The following is a 19,387-nucleotide window of genomic DNA, read 5'->3' as shown; positions in this document are numbered from 1 at the left end:
GCCTTAGCTTCAGGTCTGATTCGGGACACACTGGACAAGAAGACGGCACTGTTCACACGGGGCAGTGAGCCCTGTGCAGTCTTGCTTGCCTGCGTGTCTCAGCACCCAACGTTGTGCTCAGCCAGTGTCTGCAGAATGGACGAAGGAGGTGATCCCCCTGCAGTTAATTACTTCTTGGGTGTCCATTCCCCTGAGACTGTGAGACAAGCAAGGACCCCCTCCTTGGATCCCTGCTGCACTCCACACGCCGGCCCCCGGCGGGCGCCCAGGGAGCGTCTGTTGACTGGGGCACCTGGACCCTTTGCCTGAGAGAACCCCTCCCCCAGAATGCCCTCCTCCAAGACCGCTTCCTCCAGGAAGTCATTCATTCACTCGCTCACCCATTCGTTCAGCTGCTATCTCTTGTGCACGTGCTCTGTACCAGATACCTGCTAACTGACCCTCGCCTCTCATAGAAGGAATTTGTTCCTTCTCGGTGTTGCCTTGACCCCCATCCCACATGTCCTATCCATCTTTCTTTGGCTCTGATCCCTTCCTGCCTGGTGTTATGGTTTGTGTCTACCTCGCTGATCACCATGCCTTGACTGGAGAGTTTGAAATAAAACATTATATTAAATGATAACACAGTCAGAGAAATGCATAAATCATAAGCACGTGGCTTGGTGAATTTTCACAAACAACACACCCGGATCCAGAAGCAGAGTATAACGTGACAGACAGCCCTCCAGCAGCTCCCTCACGCTCCCTTCTGGCCACTAGCTCCCCTCAAGTGCATGCACCCTCCTCTCTTCTGGACTGTGGTGTAGTTTGTCACTGGAGGCATTTTAAAGGTGGGATCTGTGTCTGATTTGTCCCTCTGTCTCCTGGACACGGATGCACAGTGCCTGGCCTTTGTTGTGTAAAAGAACGGATGGATGGATGGACCAAATATTGCAAGGATAAGAATAAATGATGATATTAATATAATAATGGCTGACAGCTGTCACACCCTATCAGCCTCTTCTCATCAGTGCTCTACGGGCTGCTTCGACTGCTGCTCACACAGCCTGCCGGGGTGGGCAGCCCTCTCTTTTTACAGATCCGGAGACTGAGATTCAGAGAGGTCAGAGGCTCACCCAAGGTCAGCCACGCGGGGAGTGGCGGTCACTGTGACCCGCGTCTGTCTGGCCTGGTTTGGTGCTGGCACAGCGAACCTCCCTTCCTGCTGGTTTACAGCCCAGGGCTGTCCTTCCCCAGCTGGGCCGGCTGGACACGGGCTCTGCGGGCGCCGGGGCAGAGCTGTCCTTCGCGGACAATCTGCTGTTTCCCTGCCACACCCGCCGGGCGCCCCATTCCTTCCGGCCCGCACCGAGCCTTCTGCGTGCCTCTCCAAAGGCTGGGGCATATTTCTTCCCAACCCTCTTAAGACCCAGCCCGCACTGGAGGGCTTCATCATTATGCAAATTAGCTGGATTGGATCCGCTCCTGCAGAGGACCCCAGGGGCAGCAGAAGGACAGAGCCACCTCTGGAGCAGGGGACCGAGCCTCAGATTAGGCGAGCTGTGGGTGGGGGCACGGGTGGGGATGGGCACAGAGCCGGGGCCACTGCCAATGATGTGCCGCCTCTGGGGAGGCTGCCGGGAGTGGGGGGCCTGGGGACAGGGGCCTGGGCCTGGCGGCTCCCGGCTTTGTCGCTGAAGACAGGACCAAAGAAAGACATTCTTTTTGGCTTTGCTCTTTGTGTATTGAGCCCCTTTATGATTCATCAGTAAGTAAATATAAGCTGAGGGAGTGATTTGTTTCTAACAAGCTTATAAAATACTGGCGTCATTTGCGGGTTTATTGGAGTGCTGATTATAAACACTCCCCCATGCCCACTCCTCTATGTCAAATTAACATTCAAAATACAAATATTGGATCTTTGGATCACTTTCTCCCATCTCTTTGGAAGCGGGCAGAATGGGAAGGGGCAGCGAGAGGATCCCAGCCTCAGAGGAGGGGCACTTAGAACTCAGTGAAAGACTCACGGGCATGAGGAGAGGACCCCTTGCTGGGCTCCCCAAAGGATGGGACCCCAGGGCCCCCTGAGCCCAGCTGCTCCTCTTGCCCTTCTCGTTGCCAACTTTCCTCTGACCCAGCTCCCGCAGCCCCTGGAGCCTGTCATCTTCAATCTTGCAGAGGGCACAGATCCGGGCAGACCCCAGCTGGCTGGGGAAGCCTTTCAAGGGGCTCTCTCTTCTGGGTGGGCAGGGGCCCGGCCTAGACCCAGCCAGAGGCAGTGGTTGCTCAGAGTGTCTGAGCTGGCTTGGGGGCTGCCCTGTGCCAGTCCCCTCAGGCGGGGCTCTAGGCCTCATGACGTCTCTCGCCCACTGGAGCCTCCCCGTCTCTCCCCACCCTTCTCTCCATTGAGTACTTTGTCACTGGAGGCGTTTTAAAGGTTTTAAAAGCACTGTGGCCATGTGTGCTTGTAGCAGGCACACTCCCCTCGCCTCTGGTGCACAGTCTGCACAAACACCCATCGGGCTTTACGCCAGGCACCTGAGAAACCATGTCCCATGTGTGAAAATGAACGGTGATCCACACGTTCTCCAAGCACCGTCACAGCCATGCATCGTATGATGAAATACATCATGTCATCATAACCCTATGCATGAGGCACAATGTCTATCCCCATTTTGCAGATGGGCAGACGGAGGCGCAGAGAAGTCCCCTGCCCCAGGTCACACAGTGGCAGACCAGGCTTGCAGAGTGGCCTGCCCACTCCACCAGACTGAGTCATGGTGAGAGGAAGCACATTTCCCCCACTGAGGCAGAGGCCCAGCAGGACCAGAGGACAGGTCCGGAGAGAAGCAACTTGAGCAGGGGACGTCACTGCCGCCCGTGTCTCCCAATGGAAGAACCACAGAGAGAAGGGCTGGGTGGGGCTGGGAGGCACCTCTGCTCCAATCATGGGGGGGGGGGACGCTGTCATCATCACTTTGGTTGCAGTCATTAATCAGGAACATTTTAATTAAAAAAGCTTTTGTTGTTTTCTGTTTCATTAAAAGAAAAGAACTATCCATGTTCATTACAGGAAAACTAGAACACAGAGCCACGCAAAAATAAGAAACACACATCCTGCTTTCCCGAGGTGGCCTTGCTGACCCCTTATGTGAAAACCTTCTCATAGAGCACACTCACAAATATAGTTATCCCCACTTTCTTTCTTTCCTTCTTCTCCTCCCCGCCTCCTCCTCCTCCTCCTTCTCCTTCCCCAAAATAGGAATACGTTGACTACTTGGTTTGTTTTCTTTCCACTTAAATGGGTGTGAGGTGGGAGATTGTCAGGTTGGAGGACACTGTCTTTTAGCCTAACCAAGCTTATCCCTGGTCCACAGGGCTGTGGACAAGGACTAAATGTTGTTTGTCTCTAAAGAACTCCCTTCCACGTAACGTTTAGTCATTGAATAAACCTCTATTGAGTGCCTACTGTGTGGGGGCATCTTGCTGAATCCCAGATAATGCAGCAGCCAGGCCCTGGAGGACCCCGGGCTGCGAGGGAGATGGCAAGCAGGTGCTGAGTGTGCTCATGAGGGAAGGGAAGGTTCTTGGGGTGCAGAGAGCAGGGGCCCATCAGGCTGGAGATGGGGTCATGGTGGGTGGGCGGGAAGTGTCCTGTGCAGGTGCGTGCCTGAGCTGGGTGCTGGAGGCACCTCGCTATCGGCAAGAAGGCACGGGGAGGAGGGGAGCATTCCTGGGAGAAAAGACACGGGGATGTTCTCTGGTGTGGCCTGGGCCTGGACCCCCATTTTCCTGCTGGGCCTCGGGCCCACCGCCACCCACACAGCAGACTGCAGGGTGTACGGGATCCCTGCTTTACTGAGCTCTGGACTAGGAGAACGGGTTCATCTGGATGGAGGCCAGGAGAGGCCCAGCCCAATCCCCACCCTCATAATCTGTAGCTTGGAGACGCGCTCTTGATTTTGGAACCAGAATTCAAAGTGCTTTGCTAGAATGTGGGTTTGCAAGTTCTAAATTGTCATTAAAATCAGGCCCTTGTATGTTTGGATTATGATTAAAACATTAGGTAAAGGCAAAGAAGTTGGCTATGCATTGCTGTTTTCCTGTTTTCTTTTTCTTCTAGAAATCCCAGGTTGGCGTGGCGGTGGGGTTGGGGCAGCGGATTTTGCTCTAACTGGGAGGTCCTTTGTTGAGAAACTCCCTTTAAATGTGGGACCTTAAAATGGGTTCCGGAGGGCCGGGCTGTCAGCCAGGTCCCGACTTGAGGCTGCTGACGTCTCAGAGACTGTGGGTATGTGTGAGTGCGTGTGCATGCGTGTGAGAGCGTGCCTGCGTGTCCGTCTCCGGGACACGTGCAGTGGGGTAGGGCTGCCATCCCGCCACACCAGCCCCTCAGTGACACCAGGAACACAGTTCCCCACGCTGGGCGTCTGCCTTTCCACCCTGCTCTCCACTGGAGCGGCCCCGTGGTCTGGGCCCTGGGATGGTGAGGCTGCAGTGTGGCCGCAGGTTGGGGGCTGAGGACGCTGGTGCAGGGCCAGCCGGGCTGCTGGACCCCAGTGCTCCTGCCAGCTCCAGCGTCCATGGAGGCCTCCAGCCATCTCCCTCCCCTGGGGCCCCAGAGGGCCTGGATCTTGGTATTTTCCGGGGATTCTGGGTGAGCTCGCCTTCCCATCTGGCTTGTTCCTGGTCAGGCCCTCCAGACCCCTCACCCTTGAGCAACCTCTCTGGGAGCAGCAGGCAGTGTCTTGGCCTCTGCAGAAGATGAGAACAAGAACAACTCATGCTTCTGAGCCCGTTAGCCCTCACAGCCAGTCCTGTGAGCTAGGTGCTACTGTGGGCCCCATTTCACGGGATATGGGGGAGACAGTGGCCCGGGAGCTCAGGGGACTCGCGCAAGACCTCACAGCTAGTAGATGGCAGGCACGGGCGTTGGGACCAAGCAGTCTGCCTCCGTGGCTGCGCTGCTGCTCTGTGTGCCGTGTGCTGCACCTGCCGCCAGGAAGTGACAGCTAAGGGCAGTGAGTGGGCAAGCGAGGGCAAGCGTCCATCCCCAAGAACAGCATTTTGGTTTTGGGGGGGGACAGGTCACAGGGAAGACGCAGTCCTGCTCGATCACCACCCCAGGGATGGCTGACAATCCGGCATGCCACGGAACTCAGGGTGAGCCTTGCTCCCAGGGCCAGTGTCCAGAGCCATGGAGGGGAAGGAGATGAATCTATGAATCAGCCAAACTATTAGCATTTATTGAGCACCTGGTGTTTATCTGACACTATCAGAAATATCAGACAAGTAGAGAATTTATTAGCCAGCACTGTTCTGGTTGCAAGTGACAGAAATGCAGCTTAAGTTAGCTTATGCAAAGAGAAGAATTTTGTAAATGATACTTTTTTATTTCCACAGCTTTGGATAGGTTCAGGTGCAACTGGAACCAGAGCCGTGAATGCTGCTGGGACACAGGCAAAGCATAGGAAGCTGTTTAAATGACAGTGAAGAGCCAGGAGTGAGCTAGGTTGCGAGAGGGAGGGCACCACTGGGGCAGGAGGGGAGGTGTGTGGTCAGGTGGGGCCTGGGTCATCTGGGAGAAGAGTGAAGCCTTACACTGGGAGAAAGGGAGCCATTGCAGGTTCTTGAGCAAGGGAGTGACATGGTGGCTGTGGTGCCTGGGGAGGATGACCCGGTCAGCGTGTGCTGGATGGACCAAAGGGGAGAGGCTGGAGCAGGGAGACCCCCGCAGGCATGGCAAGGTGGGGCCAGGAGGGCAGAGAGCAAAGGGAGAGTTGCCTGGTGCAGGATGTGCCTTAATACGGAGGTATCTAGGAAGACATCTTTCCAAAAAAGGAAAATGGCAAGTCTCCAGCCAACGCTGGACCGAGGGCGCCTTCCTGCTATGGTGCGTGGGCCTCACTCCGCTCGCAGCTCATCACAGCTAACGGCAGCTGTTGTGCTGGCTGAGCTGGCAGGAGGGCTGAGGGCTGCAGGGGGCAGCCTTTTCCCCTGCTCCCCACCTCTCAGCCATCAGTCCAGCTCCCTCCTCTGGGCAGTCTGTCCCCACTTCTCGGGGGGCTGGGGCTGTCACCCACTGTTGGTCAGTGCAGCCGCCACAGGAGCAGCTCAGGCCTCAGGCTTTGGGGGCCGGCTGGGGCGGGTGCAGGCATTGCCAGGAAGTGGGCAGAGGCAGCTAGTTGGCCTCACAGAGCTGGGCTGTGGGGTCTGGGCTACCCAGAGACGGCAGGGCCCCCCATCTGGTCTCTGGGTGCGGGACCCAAACCACCTCTGTAACTGTCTGGGAGGGCTCAGCTCCGGAGCCGGACACATCAACAGGTTAATGTCAAATGCCAGCTTGGGCGATCAGGAGGCCTCAATTATTCTTAATCCTGGATCTGTTGGAACAGGAAAGAAAAGCAGTAGCCCTGGGTTTGCCCTCAAGAAGGGGAGATTTGGGTGGGGGTCAGCGAGAAGGGGAGGAGTGGACGAGAGGAGAAAATTCCACGGAAGAAAGTTCCTGGGAGGAGAAGTCCGCTCTGGGTGCTTTGTGACTGTCAGTCTTTACGTGTTGTGATCTCTTGGGGTCTTTCCCCAGAACTGAAGAACTGCCAACCCCTCCCCTCGTAGGTGCGGTGCTCGTGTTGTCACTGGAATCCAGGGGCTGCTTTGAAGGGGCGTCACTGATTTGAATGCATTCATTTATTCCATGTTACATTTGAATTTCCAACTTCAGTTCCCATTTTAATATCACTCAATTCACAGTAAAAACCCGGTTCTTTGAGATGTAGCCTGCAGAAGCAGCACTAAGAAAGCATGCAAACCATTTAGGTAAGCCTTGCAAATCCAAGCAGCTCTTTCCTTGACACGCTTGGCCTTGCCTCCAGTAGGCGTCCTCTGCTTGCTGACATCCCAGTGTTTCTCCAGGACCCAGTGAGAAGTGGCTCGGTGGTGCTGTGGCCGGCTGGGCTTCCAGGCTGGTTAGAGATCCAGGGGTTTGTAATCCCTTCACCACCTAAGGCTACACTATTTGGGCTCCATCCTTCAGAGACACATTGTTGCTCTTGAATGTTCCGGATCTCACCATGTTCTTACCAGGCCTGGGCAAGGTGACCACAAGGTGACCAGGGAAGAGGCTTCAGCTGAAGGTCTCATCTAAGCAGTTTCCCTTTGCAGGGCAATTGCAAGTAAGTGCAGACAAGCAAACGGAATGAAGCATCCTTTACAATATTTTGAAGCACACATACCATAAGTCAATAAATATTTATGAAGCACCTGCTGTGTCCCAGGCACTGTTGTAGGTTCGAGATATACAGTGTTGAACAAGACAGGAAGAGCCTCTGACCGGGCACCTAGCTCAGCGCTGTCTGATAGAACTTTCCTCCGCAGTGGAAATGTTCTGCGCTGTCCGAATTGGTAGCCATTAGCCACATCCGCTCTCGAGCACTTGAAATGTGGCTACTGTGACTGCATTTTTAACTTTAACTTTAATTAGAATTTAAATAACCACATGTTGTCAGTGACTACCACATTGGACAGAGTGGTTCTAGCAGAAGCAAACTTTAAAACTTTTCAGTAGCGATTGTTCATGACTTGCTAGTCTCCTCACGTGTTTTTGCCTTAGGAATTGAAGGGGGAGTGGTGCCCAGTGGCCAGTTAATATGATCGAAGGGGACTTTCAGGAAGTGGTGAACTGCCTTCTCCGAGCCGAATGCCAGGACTTCAAGCTTTCGGTATAATAACTGCAGGAGGACAGAGTGGTGTCTGGCTGGACATGGCACATGTGTTTGCTGTGCTTCCATGAGTGCATGTTTGGAGCTGCCTGGCCTTTTGATGCATAGCTCTCACTTATTTTTTAAAAAATGATCTCGGTAGGGGGAGAAATGATGTCGGCGGTGGAGAAACCCCTTGTAGTGGAAGCAGGGGCAATTCACGCTTTCCCTGGCAGGTCGGTGACCATAAGGGTTTTGCAGCCTGCCTGTCATTGTCATGTAGATTGTATATTATTAGAGGCCATTAATCTGAGAATTGTTAGTGCAATGGATTTTTAGACAATGGCCTTGTTGTGGGAAACTTTTATCTGATATCAGTGATATTTATCAGTAGGCATTTGGTGTGTTAATAAGGGAGAATAAGCTACTTGTTTCGATTTGGTGGAGCCTCAGGGGATGTAGCAGAGTCTTCATTTTTGAGGTGATTGGCCCCCCGTCTTTGCAGGTGGAACTGGGGTGTGTTTCAGGAGGGTTGTTGGGTGTCATCTCTGGCAGGAAGGCTCACGTTCTTGAAGCTTGAGGCAAAGATGTTCTCAATTCTTTAGAAATCCGAGAGCTCTTTCTTAGAGTCCTCACTGAAGGTTCACCACCTTCTCCCACTTTTTTCTGTTATTTACTTGATCATTCATTCATTTATACTGTCTTTCCATCAAGTAGAAAGGCAGTGACCTCCCATCTCTTGGTTATGTGACCAGGGTCTGGTTTGTGAGTTTCCTCCTGCCAAAGACGGCCAGTCACTGTGTCCCAAAGGTCACGAAGCCCCTGCTCAGAGGGTCCGTTGGCTGTCCTCGGAAGCGAGCAGGTGGACCCTCTGGAAAGACGATGCGTCTTCCTTATTCAACCATCCAGTGCCGCCAGCGCTCCAGGCTGGGCTCCCTAGTGGGCACTGGCTCTCGGAACGTAGAGCTGGAAGGTGCCTCCATTGAAGGCCCCGTCCAGCCCTGGGCAAGCCCTTGTCTGAAGTTCTTGGGGCCTTTCAAGCTAGGGAGCTTCCTCTGCTCCCAGCTACGCAGAAGGCCTGGCTGAGGCCGGGGCCCGCGTGGATCTGAGTTGGGCCCGTGTCTCACACCCTGCATGAAAATGCCACTGAGTTTTAAGAGAGAGGAGCAAGGAGAAGGACCACAGGGAAACGGGAAGTTGCAGTCATAGAAGCAGAGGGGCAGCCACAAGTAGCTGCCACGAGCCACGGTTGTACAAAGGGTTTGAAATTGGGCCACAAGTTTGCCATTTAGAATATGGGGAGTCGGATTGGGGTGGAGGTGGCTAGAGATGAGGGAAGCTGACAAGAGTCATAGATGGTGCCCCCGTGGCATGCCAGGGGCAAAAGGGCTCTTCACACATTTCCTGGACGTGGGGGTGGGCACAAGTGCCCCTGGCCACATCCCCTGGAGCAAGATTCCACTGTCCCGGTGACAACCACAGGGGACTGGGCACGGAGCTTAGGACAGACTCATGTCCAAGGTGACTGTTTGGTGAGCAGCAGCAGGGGTACCCACCTGCTCACTTCCTAGGATGAGGCATCGTAACCTTCTCCACAGCCTCTCACTTGCTCTTTGTAATTGTTCTGAGGTCCCAGATGGGGAGACTGAGGCAGGGGACCAAAGTGTCATCCCGTGGGTCTGAGACAGAGCCAGGAACATGCCTCATGCAGCCGACTTCTCAGCCAGGACTTTTCCCCACTCCCAAAAGGATCTCATCTTGATGGAAGAGGATGAGTGGGGGGCAGTCAGTTGAGCTGTCCTGTTTGCTGTGATGGGAAACCTCAAGGGGAGTTTACCCAGAATCATTCTCAAGCTTAACTGACCCCTAGCTAAGATCCATCTGCCGTGGCTCTTGGGAGCAGTCGGTCAATGGAACCATCTGGAGTCTTCAGATTTGAGTTTCGGAAGAGGCGACGGAAAGCAGAATATTCTTAACTTAGGATAGATGGCAGTGTCCTGGAGACGGTCCTCGCCAGATGGCCGCTCTTGTCTTGGAAAGCCCAGGGTGAGTGCGGTGCAGGCCGAGCCAGGCGTGGGGCAAGGGGGGCAGGCTCGCGGTTGTCCCCCCTCTGCCTTCCTTCTCTAGACACCATCTCCACACCTGTCCCCAGGTGCACATCTGCCCGGCGCCTCCGCTTAGCCTCCTATCTGGGAACACGCCTCTGGCAGAGGGGAGACAACTCAGACCCTGGAACAAAGCAAATCAGCCTCGGTGATCAAACCTGGCTGAGGCAACACACGCGAATATTAAGGGAGAGGAGAAATCTGAGTCCGGTTCCTTTGATGGGCTCGCTCTGGACGCTGGAAGGCAAGAGGGTCTGACACTGTCCAGCAAGAGTGAAGTGAGAGGGGCTGGCGGGAGGGTGTGAGCTTTTCCACCCACCTCCCCTTGTGCACACGTGGAAATAACTGCCTTTTTCTGCGAGATGGGGAATACAGCCCTCCTTTATCCCACCTTCCGGAGCCTCTGTTTGGACACGCCAGGTAGAGTTCTTGTGGTGCCCTCCTCGTCAAAGGGGAATGTCGGTGGTACCTGGGTAAATAAGTATAAATAGTTTTCTTTCTGATATGTGACCGGATTATTTTCCAGTTGGTTTCAAGCCTTGGCCCCAAGTGGCCCACAGATCAAAAAAAGATAAGGGTCAGTTACAAGGTTGAGCTCATTCTCCGTTGCCATGGCAACTGACCTCCAGCAACCCTCGGAGGACTACACCCAGCTCCCCAGGTGATATTTTTACTGTCCACGCCATCAATCCCAAGCCTTTCAAAACTCCGGCTGCCTAATTGTCAGGGCTCTGTTTTGAAGAGGCTCCGGGTCCCCCGTGGGGCCCTGGCTCAGGCTGCCAGAGCTCATTTATAAGCCCTCCTCAAACATGGGGGACCCGAGATGGGTCCCTCCTGGCCAGAAAAGCCTAGCAAGGTGCTCCCCGCGGGCTGGGGGAGAAGGAAGGGCACAGCCCATCCTCCAGGATTAATTAGGAAAATGGGAGTCCGAGGTGGGGGCCATGAGGGGGGACATGCCTTCAAGCAGTGACTGAGCATTCTCGAGTGATGGGGACCCCAAGTGTCTCCAGCCACCTGGCATTGGGGGTCCGGGATAGCGGTGATGTCAGGATCCCGTGGGGGAGCGTGAGCCTTCCCCCCAGAGTCCCAACTGCCCCTCTAAAGGCACCCCCACATCACCTGCATCCCAAGTGTCATAGTAGCACATTATTTCACTGTTCGTTGATGATTTCTCAATCTTCTGTGGAGTGTGGGAGAAAAGCAACTTGAGAAAACTTTCCGCCTTTTTAGAGGGCCATAAGGTGAAGTTTTGGTAAAACCACTGTGTTGCCGTAAACACCCAGCCTTGTGACTACAGAATTTCCAACAATGGCGGCGTCCCCACGTTCCTTCTCTAGAGACCAGTGCCCCTCAAACTTTCATGTGTGTCCTAGTCACTGTGGAGCTTGTCAAAATGCAGATTTGGTTCTGTGGCTCTTGGTGGGGCCTGAGATGCTGCAGTTTCTACCAAGCTCCGGGTAACACAGCCTCGGCTGCTCGGCGGTGGACTGCACTCTGTGTGGCAGGGATGGACACTTGCTTGCTGCCAGCAGCTGGGATGTCGGGGAGCCTGAGGTCACCCCCCATCCCGACCGCTCCCCAGTTCTTGCCTGGCCTCTGATGGAGGACCCTCCTTCACCCCGTTTGCCCCTCTGACCCTCCTGGGTTCCCAGCCCAAATACCACCCTGCCCCCTCCCCCTTGGTCTGGCTTCATTTCCTTGTGGTATTTAATGACCAATCAATAGATAAATAGTCAGATCCGGCTGCCAGATATTACTATCTGCCTCTCTCTCTTCTGCCCCAAAAGGTCTTTGTTTCTTACAGGGAACAAAGAACTGAGTTTCCCCAGGTCAAGTTTCTGTTGTCTGTCCAGCACCTGTTTGCAGTTATTTATTGGGATGGCACCAGACGGTGAGGGAGGGTTCTCTCCTGGGGTCACTCCCTGCACACAGCCCCCGCCCCGCCCGCCTCCTTGTTTGCTCTTCCACGTGTCCACGGGTGGAGTGGAGTGCCCAGTTGCCATGCGCGTGCCAGAGCCGGGACCCTGGAGCTCTGGGGACTTTGGGTTGGGGCTGAGCCGGGGAATTGACTTCTGGAGAAGTTGCTTCTCTGGGCCCGTAGCAGAGGGACTCAGCTCCGCGAGGCAGCCTGCACACCCCTCATATCAAGTCCCTCCGCAGAAATGCTGTTGGTGGGACAAGGCCGCAGTCGGGGCCCCCCCACTCTGTGGCAGGGTGGGGGCTCCCCCTCTGCTCACTTTGCTGGCCGGCTGGAGCTGGGGCCAGCCAGGGGTTCGCTGGGCCACAGGTGGAAAAGTGGAGGGTGGGTCCTTCTTCCCTCCTTCTCACCCGATGTTTTGGAGGATTAAGCAGCAGCGGGAGGCTTGCTGCATCCCAGGTCTCCATTCCGTGGCCTGTCTTTTGTTTTCTAAGCCCAAGAGAGCTGCTGGGGCCTCGCACTGCCACCCGCCCAGCCCTGTCTACCGCTGCAGGGCCGGCCTCTCTAACACCCAGTTCCCCTCTTGTCATCTGAGGGAGGCTCTCTGGGACCCCCTCCCTTGGTCAGGCTGTTGTCCTGAGAGGAGGTTTATCAACCAGCGGTTGAGTTATAGGCGACTGGGATGATCCCTGGTATGTAGGAAATCAGCACTTACCAGTACCCCCCTCTGCCCCCAGCATTGTGCCAAGTGCTGCACCTAAATCATTCATTTCCTATTTATTGAGTATCTGGCCCTGTTTTAGGCACAGAAATAGCAATGAGTGAAACAGCCATCATGGAGCTTAGGTCAGTGTATGTGTGTGTGTGTGTGTGTGTCAGAGAGAGAGAGAGAGAGAAAGAGGCGATTAGAGCTCTGTAATAGGCCAGGTGGTATAAGTGCTACGAAGGACCATAACGGTGGGTATAAGGCCCTAGAAAGGAGGGGGAGGTGCTGTTTTCTCCAGGGTGTCCAGTTAGACCTCTCAGAGGAGAGAGCTCAACGGGGTGTGGGATCCGGGGGTGGGTGGGTGGGGAATCTCTCAGGGGAAGGGGCGGGGATGCAGATGTCCTGGGGCAGAGGAAGCCCCCTTGGCTGCCTTACAGGCATTTTCCAGTAGAAGAACCTGAAGCTCAGAGAGGTTAAGTAACATACCCAAGACACACAGCAAGTGAGCCGTGGAACTGGGGGCTCAGACCTAGCCCATAATACTGCAGCCAAATAGGGTGGCTAATTATGCACCCCGTCAGCCACTACGTCCCTCCTGGAGGGGTGTATGCATTCATTATGCCACTTCCCGGTCAGCTGCCCCGGATGGGTCCCTGCTAGAGAGGACTTGGCAAAGGCTGTCGAGGCGGCTGGAGCGGGTCACTCCCGTGCCTCGGAGCCGGGGGACAGTGCCCTGCCCACTCCCGCCGCAGCCTGCTGCTCCTCCCTCCCAGGCAGCAAATTAAGGCCCCCGAATGTGTGCCCGGGCCTGCCTTTGACATCAGCGGCGCCCACCTGAGTTCACCTTCAGGATTCCGATAATCAGCTCTCTCCCCTCCTGGCTTCCCCTAAGACCCGTATGGAAATAAGTGTGTGTCTGCCAGGGATCAAATGCTTTTGGAGACAAAAGTCGGTACCGGGGACATTACAGGGAGCTGTCATCTCTGCACGATGCTCCTCCACAAAGCCCTCTGCTCCTCTTCTGGGCTGACACACTTTCAGCCTGAAAGGTTCCAGCAGGCCGGCTTGGTTTTAAGCAAAAGCACATCCTATTATTTTTTTTGAGAAACGAAGTGTAAAATTAACACTTATTATTCCTGAGCACAGGGTAAAAAAAAAAAAAAAAGGGAGTGGGACTCTGGGATTTTTGTGCTTGCCGGGTTGTTTGTTTGGCAGTTTGGGTTTTTATTTATTTTTATATTTTTAAATCGTAATAAATCAATAGATTCCTCATGCCAGCCCCAGCTTATGGGAACCAGGAGGCAAGGGCTGGTGCGGTATGCAAGAGAAATCTGCATTTACTTTACTTTACAAATGAGTGGGGCTGCATAATTCTCTTGAGTTACGTGGGTCTCACTTATGGATGCCTGTCATGTGACTATATGTATATATATATATATAAAAGAATAGAAACGAGGGGACACGATCATGTGTCTTAACTCAAAATCTGCCAAGCCCCACGCCAGGGTGCAGGGCATGCAGCTCCAGACAGCCTTGTCATTCTGCTCCGAGGTGCCAGTGGGGTGAGGTGCAATCTCATATAATTCAGGAAAGTTATTCTCGGAGGGTGCCACTATCTCGGACTCTGCGTCTTGGGACAGAATGCACGGTCGTCATCGCAGCGGACGAGAGTGATGGTGGCGGTGCATTCCAGCAGGATCCGTGGGCATGCTCACATCGGGTCACAGGCAGCAGAGGGGTGTTGTCACACTAACTAGGGCAGCCCCTCCCCGCCTCCCCACTCCTCCCCCTCCCCCGGATGGTTTTATAGGCAGAGGTGCACATAATGGACACCCGAGGGAGCCGCTCCGAACCCCCTTCTCCCTGCGGTGGGGAGAAGGCCTCATCATTCAGAAGGAAGATTTGCGATTTGCAAATCAAAAGGTCTTGCTTTGAGTGGGAGAGAGTCCCAGATCGGCAGGGAACCCTCAGGCTTTATTATTTTTTTTTTCACCCCACTTTCCCTTTTTGCTTGTTTAATTTTCCCTCTTCCCCTTTCACAAATTTGACTCTTTTACACACTTGGGCGAGAGGAAAGGGACTGCTAGTGACACGGAGTTGTCTGATGGGCTCTTAATCAAATTAGCCAGGAGCGTTAAATTGACACCGGTTTGGGGCTGGGTTCTGCTTGAGTGGCAGCCGTTTAGGCCCGGGAACCGGTGAGCGGTTTCAAGGGCTGCCTGACGGTGCACATATTTATGGACGTGGGTGCTGGGCGTAGCTGCATCTATGAATCAGGGGGAGCCGGCTGATGAATTGCTCAGCACTCGGAGAATGGAAAGTGACTGTCAGGCACGATTTCTCTGATTTATAAGTTGCGGGAGCCTTCTTTGTCCTCTCGGTGTTTGTGTATCAGACATGCACGTCTCTGTTCACAGCCAAGTGGTTACAAAGCCTTGCTCGGCAGAGAGCAGTAAATCCTCCTTTGCCGTCTCTGGCTTAGCTTTGGGGGCCATAGGAGGAAGAGAACCCCCATTCTGCACCCACCGCCCAGTGGCCAGGACCAGAAAGACTCACAGGGTGTGGTTAAATGGGTCATGCAGGAGCAATGTCCAGTGAGGGGTGGTCGTGTGTGCTGGGATAGGCAGGGGAGGCTGCCTGGAGGAGGTGTGCACATGGGGATGTTTTGCACGCAGCTCAGAGCACCACCCCCGACTGGCTCTGTTACCTTAGCAAGTGATCTGACTTCTCTGAGCCCGTCTCTTCTGAGAAATGTGATTTTCCCAACAAACAGGGTTATTTTGAGGTTCAAATATGTTATAAGCTATTAAAGAAACCTCTGCACAGTTGTTCAGTTTCTGCTTTGTTAATGTCCACATTCTATGACTGTAATGGTGGTGTCTCATTCATTTGTTCCTTCTGTCATTCATTGAACCCATACTCTGTGCTAGCCATTGTTTGGGGGAGGGGGCTGTTGGAGGGTCTTTTGGGGCAGCCCCCACACTGGAGGCTATCTCTAATTATGATGAGAGTCTCCCCAAGGGGAGTGGAGGACGTGCGTGGGCCTGCGAGGCGCGTGTGCTGGGCCTGCCCGGTGTCCCCAAACTTGTCAATGAACTCCTTTTCTGTCAGTATAAATGGAAGATCTTCCTGAATCTCTCTGTCGGGTGCATGTGGCCTAGTTGCCGGGGCTCCAGGGGCATGACAAACACCCGGAAGATTGCAGCCAGTGGGCTATGTGGGGCAGGCCCACCTGCGCATGCACACGTGCACGCACGCCTCTGTGGCGTGTGCCCGGGGTGGGGAGGGAGGGAGGGACTGGCTGGGCCAAGGGAGAGGCCTGCTGTCCCCGCCAGCCCCTGCCAGGGCCTGGGGACCCGGGGACGCGCCAGGAGTCTCGGCCCATCTGTGTTCGTGTCTTGCCACCGGCGGAGCCCCTCTGCCGCCTAATTCTTGCCTTTGAGGGCGGATCGGAGCACCTGGTGCCTTTGGTGAGGCTGGTTCCTGGGGGAGCCCGAGGGGGTGCGGTGTCCTTGGCTGCCCCAGATAATACCAGCAAGACAAACACCTATTGAGCCCTTGCTGTGTACCAGGGGCTGTTCGCAACCTCTTACATTTGCACAAACTCACTTTATTCTCACGTTATAGGAGGGAGGCTATTGAGAGCTTTATAAAAGAGGAAGTGGAGGCACAGAGAGGTTATGTAACTTGCCCAAGATCACACAGTAAGTGGCAGGGCTGGGATTCCAATGTGAGCTCAAGCCGGGCCAATCCCGCACCCACACCCTACTGACCGCTGGGCCACAGGCTTCTCGGGCGCCGGCCCCTTCCATCCTCTGTGCCCACCCTCCCCAAGACAGCGACTCAGGCGTCCTTATTTTATGGGGAGGGACCTGAAGTCCAGGGTACTCAGGGAGGAGGGGAAGGTGTCTGAAGAGAACCCAGGCCTGCTCGAGCCCGGGCGAGGGCACCAGCCCCCAGCCCCCACCCCCTGGCACCCGGAGCACGTCTGTCCCTGGGCGCCTCCGAGTGAAGGTTTGGGGTCACAGATGCTTCCAGGTGGGGAGATGGAGAGGCCTGGGATCTGGAAGCAGGAGGGGGAGAGTTTGTCCATTGTCTGTCATCCACGGGCAGGCCATCTGCTTAAAAGAAAAAACAGCATTTTTTAATACGTCCTGCGATATCTTTCAGCGCCACCCATCACACGCTTAGAATAACCCCCGAGTCCCCCAGCGGCCGGGAAGGCCCCTCACGGCAGCGCCCCGAGACCCCTCTGCCCTCATCGCCCCCCACCCCTGCCCTCTGCTCCGGGCGCGGCCACCTCAGGGCCTCCGTCCTGCCCTCCTCCTAGAGCCCCCACCCCATGCACTCACCCCTGACAGCGCGTGGCGTGTGGACCATGTTTATTTACTTCGTCTCCACCAGCCCCGCCTAGAAGGGGTGTGGACGTTATCTGTTTCACTCCCTGCAGACGTCCCAGCTCACGGCAAAGGGCCTGGCACGTAGCACACACTCAGTAAACACTTGGGTGGCTTTTGAAAGATCCAGGACTCCATGCTGGGCCCTAGGACCGTGACACGGAGTCGGAATCCAACTGTGGCGCAGCCGTGCGCCGTGGCGCCTGGACAGCAGGAGGAAGGGCAGCAGGTCCGGCCTCGGGAGCCCCACCCTCGCCCGGGTCTGTGCGCCCCCAGGGGCTGGGCCACCGGAGTGGGGTGGGCCCCGGTGTCTGCGGCCCCCAGCCCAGCCCTGCTTCCGGGGATCGGGGCTTGGGGAGCTGGGTGCTCCTGGTGGGCTCCTGCTGGGGGCTGTGGCGTGGGGGTCCCTGATGGCTGTGGGTCTCCTTTTGCAGAGGAAGGTATCAACCACGAATGTAAGCTGTGCAACCAGATGTTCGACTCCCCGGCCAAGCTTCTCTGTCACCTCATTGAGCACAGCTTCGAGGGCATGGGTGGCACCTTCAAGTGCCCTGTGTGCTTTACAGGTAGGTGCCCCGGAGAGGGAAGGGGCCCTGGGACCCGGCCGTCTCGTGCCTGGACCCCAGGGAGCAGGAGGCTCTCCCCTGGCTCCCTCCATGCAGAGCTTCTCCAGTCTCCTCTCAGGTGGGGCGCCCCCTCTCCTAGCCCCCTCTCACCTGCGCCCCACTGCTGGACGCCCCCGTTCCGACCCTGCCTCTGCCCCTCTCTCGCACTTCGCCCTTTCTGCAGTGGCCCACGCTTGCCTCCCTCAGCTGGGAGCTCTGTGCAGCCCATGGGGGCTCCCACCCCACCCGGCTCCCCCCGGCGCAGCCCAGGCTCCGTCCTCCATCCACGCTCCGGGCTGGTGGGGGCAAGGGCAGCTCAGTGGCCCAGGCCCCAGCCCCTGCCCCCAGGCTGGCTGCCAGCCCAGGCGAGCGGCTGCCCAGCCCGAGGCGAGTCTCAGGGGCTCTGCCGGCCCCTCCCGCTGCCCAGATGGCAGCCGGTGTGCATGGGGGAGCCTGGCCTGCCCCTGCCTCCCCCAACATCTGCTGTCTGCCGCGGCGGGAAGCCCACCCTGGGGAGGGCACCGTGCAGGAGGGGCTCCCTGGAGTGCTCACCTCCTAGACACACAGCTGCTTCCGGACGCCCTCCTGTGTGCCCCGGGGCCTGAGCCCCTTGTGATGGGCCCGAAGAAGGGGCTCTGTTGTGGCCACACACCCCCCCACAAACACACACCCTGCTGGGGCTCCCAGGGTCTGGAACACTGCGGGGCCTTCTGCCCCCCTGGCTCAGAGCCCCTGCCCATCTGTCACATCACACCCCGTGGGCTGGGTGGGGGCTGGCACTGCGGGCCACGGCTGCCAGGTCAGCCCGTCCAGGACACAGGACCCCATTGTGGGGCCCGAGGACGCTGACAACACTTCAGCCACTAGAAGAGTAATTCGTGCTTACTGGGCACCTCCTCGGACCAGGCACTGTGCTGAGCTTACTTAATTCAGATCTCGCTGTGCCATCTGCTACGGTTTCCTCTTCTGTAGAATGGGGATAAGTGCACGGCCTGCTTTCCAGGCCTGGGCTGTCTTCAAGGCTCTCACTTGAGGAAGCTCTCCGGCAGGGCAATGACAACGATGATGATGATGGCAGCTAACATTTATTGGGCTCACTAGGTGCCAGGCTGTCTTTTAAGTACTTTACAAGTATTAGCCCACTGCATCCTCCCAACCACCATGAGGTTCATATTTTAACGATCCCCATTTTGCAGGTGAGGTAACTGGTGCACAGAGAGGTTCAGGGATTTGCCTGGTGCTGCCCAGCTGCTCAGTGGCAGAGTTCAGCTTCTGGTGCTAAGTCTCCCAGTAGATCATCATTTGCCCCTGCCCAGGTGATCCCTGTTGGTTGGTGGGGTGGGGGTAGCTGCCGTGGGTGGCAGGGCTGGGCATCCCTGGAACATGGCCCCTGACGGCTATGTTCTGGTCCAGTCTTCGTCCAGGCCAACAAATTGCAGCAGCACATCTTTGCCGTGCACGGGCAAGAGGATAAGATCTACGACTGCTCGCAATGCCCGCAGAAGTTCTTCTTTCAGACCGAGCTGCAGGTGAGTGTCCCCGTTGGCTGTACATGCCCTCCTTGTGCATATCGGGTCTCCTGTTGGTGCTCAGATCAAGCCAAGATGGTGGGGTCTGCAAAAGCCCAAGGTGGCAGGATGGGTGTCTTTGGCTGGAGCCGAGCTGGGCCCTCCTGCCGGCTGGCCCAGAGCCCTCAGGAGAGCTGGGCTTTCGCAGGCCGAGCCCCGAGCAGGAGTCAGAGGCCCCACTGTGGTGTTTTCCATGGCCAGTCCCTTCCCCTCTCGGGGATCCCGTGTCTCCACCTACACTGGATACTGATGTTCGACCGAGCTTGGTTCTGTAGCGAGTTGGCCTGAGTGGCCTATGTGGTTGGGTCCTGGGGCTGCAGAGGGCTGGCTCTGGGGCCTCAGAGCCTCTGTCTCCACCTAAGAAAGCCAGGAGAGTGTAAGCAATGATCTCTGATGGGTCTAAGGGTCTTTG

The 19,387-nt window shown here is 56.0% G+C and overlaps 1 protein-coding gene across 4 annotated transcripts in view; it reads left to right on the top strand.

Moving 5' to 3' along the window:
- The window catches only part of ZNF423 (zinc finger protein 423), a 324,179-nt gene that overhangs the window by 277,433 nt on the left and 27,359 nt on the right, over positions 1-19,387 (top strand). For all 4 annotated transcript variants that reach the window (XM_037815985.1, XM_037815984.1, XM_037815986.1 and 1 more), the window contains 2 exons: positions 17,237-17,368; positions 18,821-18,936. In XM_037815985.1, the coding sequence (XP_037671913.1) occupies positions 17,237-17,368; positions 18,821-18,936 (248 nt within the window). The remainder of the gene's footprint in view (positions 1-17,236; positions 17,369-18,820; positions 18,937-19,387) is intronic.

This window comes from Choloepus didactylus, chromosome 22, assembly GCF_015220235.1.
Source record: "Choloepus didactylus isolate mChoDid1 chromosome 22, mChoDid1.pri, whole genome shotgun sequence".
NCBI classification, from domain to species: domain Eukaryota; kingdom Metazoa; phylum Chordata; class Mammalia; order Pilosa; family Megalonychidae; genus Choloepus; species Choloepus didactylus.
The sequence above is the reverse complement of the archived record's forward strand: the minus strand, read 5'-3'. Positions and strand labels throughout refer to the sequence as shown.